The sequence below is a fragment of the Ipomoea nil genome, unplaced genomic scaffold, assembly GCF_001879475.1.
Source record: "Ipomoea nil cultivar Tokyo-kokei standard unplaced genomic scaffold, Asagao_1.1 scaffold1760, whole genome shotgun sequence".
NCBI classification, from domain to species: Eukaryota; Viridiplantae; Streptophyta; class Magnoliopsida; order Solanales; family Convolvulaceae; genus Ipomoea; species Ipomoea nil.
In genome coordinates this window covers 1-2,010 of record NW_017618188.1, presented here as the reverse complement: position 1 = coordinate 2,010, position 2,010 = coordinate 1, and the positions used below count along the sequence as shown (strand labels likewise).

Sequence of the window (2,010 nt, the reverse complement as noted above, 5' to 3'; positions counted from 1 at the left end):
TTAAGCTTTCACTTGCCAAATCAACAAAGTGGCGTATTTGCAGATGATGATCCAGTTGATAACATACTAAGCCGTCCAACAATCATGTTCTTAGAATGGTTTGAGGCAAATAAACCTACCCAGCTGCAAGACAACTGACATATGCCGAAATGCCAACTAAATTTGTATGGAAGAAAGATGTTAGGAAATGGCAACCAAGGAAAAGAGGATTTGCAATAGGTAGAGTTTTCTATGTGCCACCTGGTACAGGGGAGATATTTTATTTGAAATGTCTTTTGAATAAAGTAAAAGGGCCCACATGTTTTTTGGACATAAAAAAAAAGTAGACGGTGTGCAATATGAATCTTTCAGGGATGCGTGTTCTGCAAGAGGATTAGTCGACGGCGACAGGGAATATGTTCATGCTATAGAAGAAGAAAGTCAATGGGCGACAGGTGTAAATTTGAGAATATTGTTTGTCACCCTATTAATGTCAAACTCATGGGAAAACCAGAAGTTGTGTGGGAAGCTGCCTGGCACTATTTGGCTGAGGATGCACAATTCAAGATTAGTGCTCAATTGGGGATTACAGGTAATATTTTGTTTCTGTACTTTCATGTTGTACAAATTATTTGTATACACATAGTTATAATATGCGATTGATAATACTATCACAGATTTGATTTTATCTGAAGATGAGAAAAAGAATTTTGCACTTCATGAGATACAAATAATGTTTTCTGCTATGGGAAAGAGTTTGAAGACTTTCTGTTGATGCCAGTACCGGATTTAGAGAATCATGCTAGAACCACCAATCGGTTGATACAAGAGGAATTAGCATATGATATTAATGTCATGATGGAATAGAATGATAAATTGGTGCATCAACTCACCGAAGAACAAAGGCTATATATGGAGAAGTATTGCAAGATGCTGAGAATAATCTGGGAGGCCTGTTTTTTGTTTATGGATACGGTGGAATGGGAAAAACATTCTTATGGAGAGCATTGTCTTCTGCTTTAAGGTCAAAGGGTGATATAGTTTTAAACGTGGCATCAAGTGGCATAGCATCTCTTCTACTACCAGGAGGTAGAACTGCGCATTCAAGATTTTCAATACCAATAGCTGTTAATGAAGATTCAACCTGCAACATCAGTCAAAGTAGTCCTTTGGCACAGTTGATAATGCAAAGTAAGTTGATCATTTGGGATGAGGCACCGATGATGCATAAGTTTTGCTTTGAAGCTTTAGACTGTACTATGAGAGATATCATGCGTGCTAAAAATCCAAAAAGCTTGGATATGACTTTTGGTGGGAAAACCGTGGTGTTAGGTGGAGATTTCAGACAGATTCTACCAGTCATTCCAAAGGGAACCAGGCAAGATATTGTTGGAGCAAGTATAAATGCATCATATCTTTGGAGAAGCTGTAAAGTATTTAGGCTAACAAAGAATCTCAGGCTTAGGTCATTGCAATCAGATACTGAAGTTAAAGAGATTGAAAAATTTGCAAAGTGGATTGCTAATATAGGTGATGGAACAATTGGTGATTGTTTGCATGGAGAATGTGAGATAAATATTCCTGAAGAATTAGTGCTAATTGTGTTGAGGATCCAATTTCTACAATTGTTGATAACATATTCCCTATGTTCTGCAGTGGTTAGAGTGATATTCAATACCTAAAAGATCGTGCTATTTTGACACCAACTTTGGATATTGTGGATGCAGTAAATGAATACATGAATGACTATAATAATGCCGAAGGAAGGACGTATCTCAGTTGTGATTCGGTTTGTAAATCTAATTCAAATGTTGACATGCTTCCTGATCTGCACACTGCAGAATTTTTAAATGGTTTAACAAAGGTGTTAGGAGTTCCAAATCACTCATTGCTCTAAAGTTGGCTCACAGCAGTTATTTCTTCTGAGGAATATTGATCATTCTTGGGGTTGTGGCCAAACGTACAGAAGTGATCATATGTCAAAGTTGGCATGATCATGTTTTAGAAGCTCCAAATACTATGGCGCGGCAA

General features: G+C 37.4%; 1 protein-coding gene across 1 annotated transcript; it reads left to right on the top strand.

Moving 5' to 3' along the window:
- Positions 1-959: 959 nt before the first annotated feature.
- Positions 960-1,843, top strand: LOC109192066 (ATP-dependent DNA helicase PIF4-like; the record flags this gene model as incomplete). The annotated part of the gene is made up of 2 exons (XM_019342665.1): positions 960-1,545; positions 1,665-1,843. Coding segments are annotated over exons 1-2 (765 nt in total), but the record flags the coding sequence as incomplete, so codon positions are not given.
- Positions 1,844-2,010: the final 167 nt, after the last annotated feature.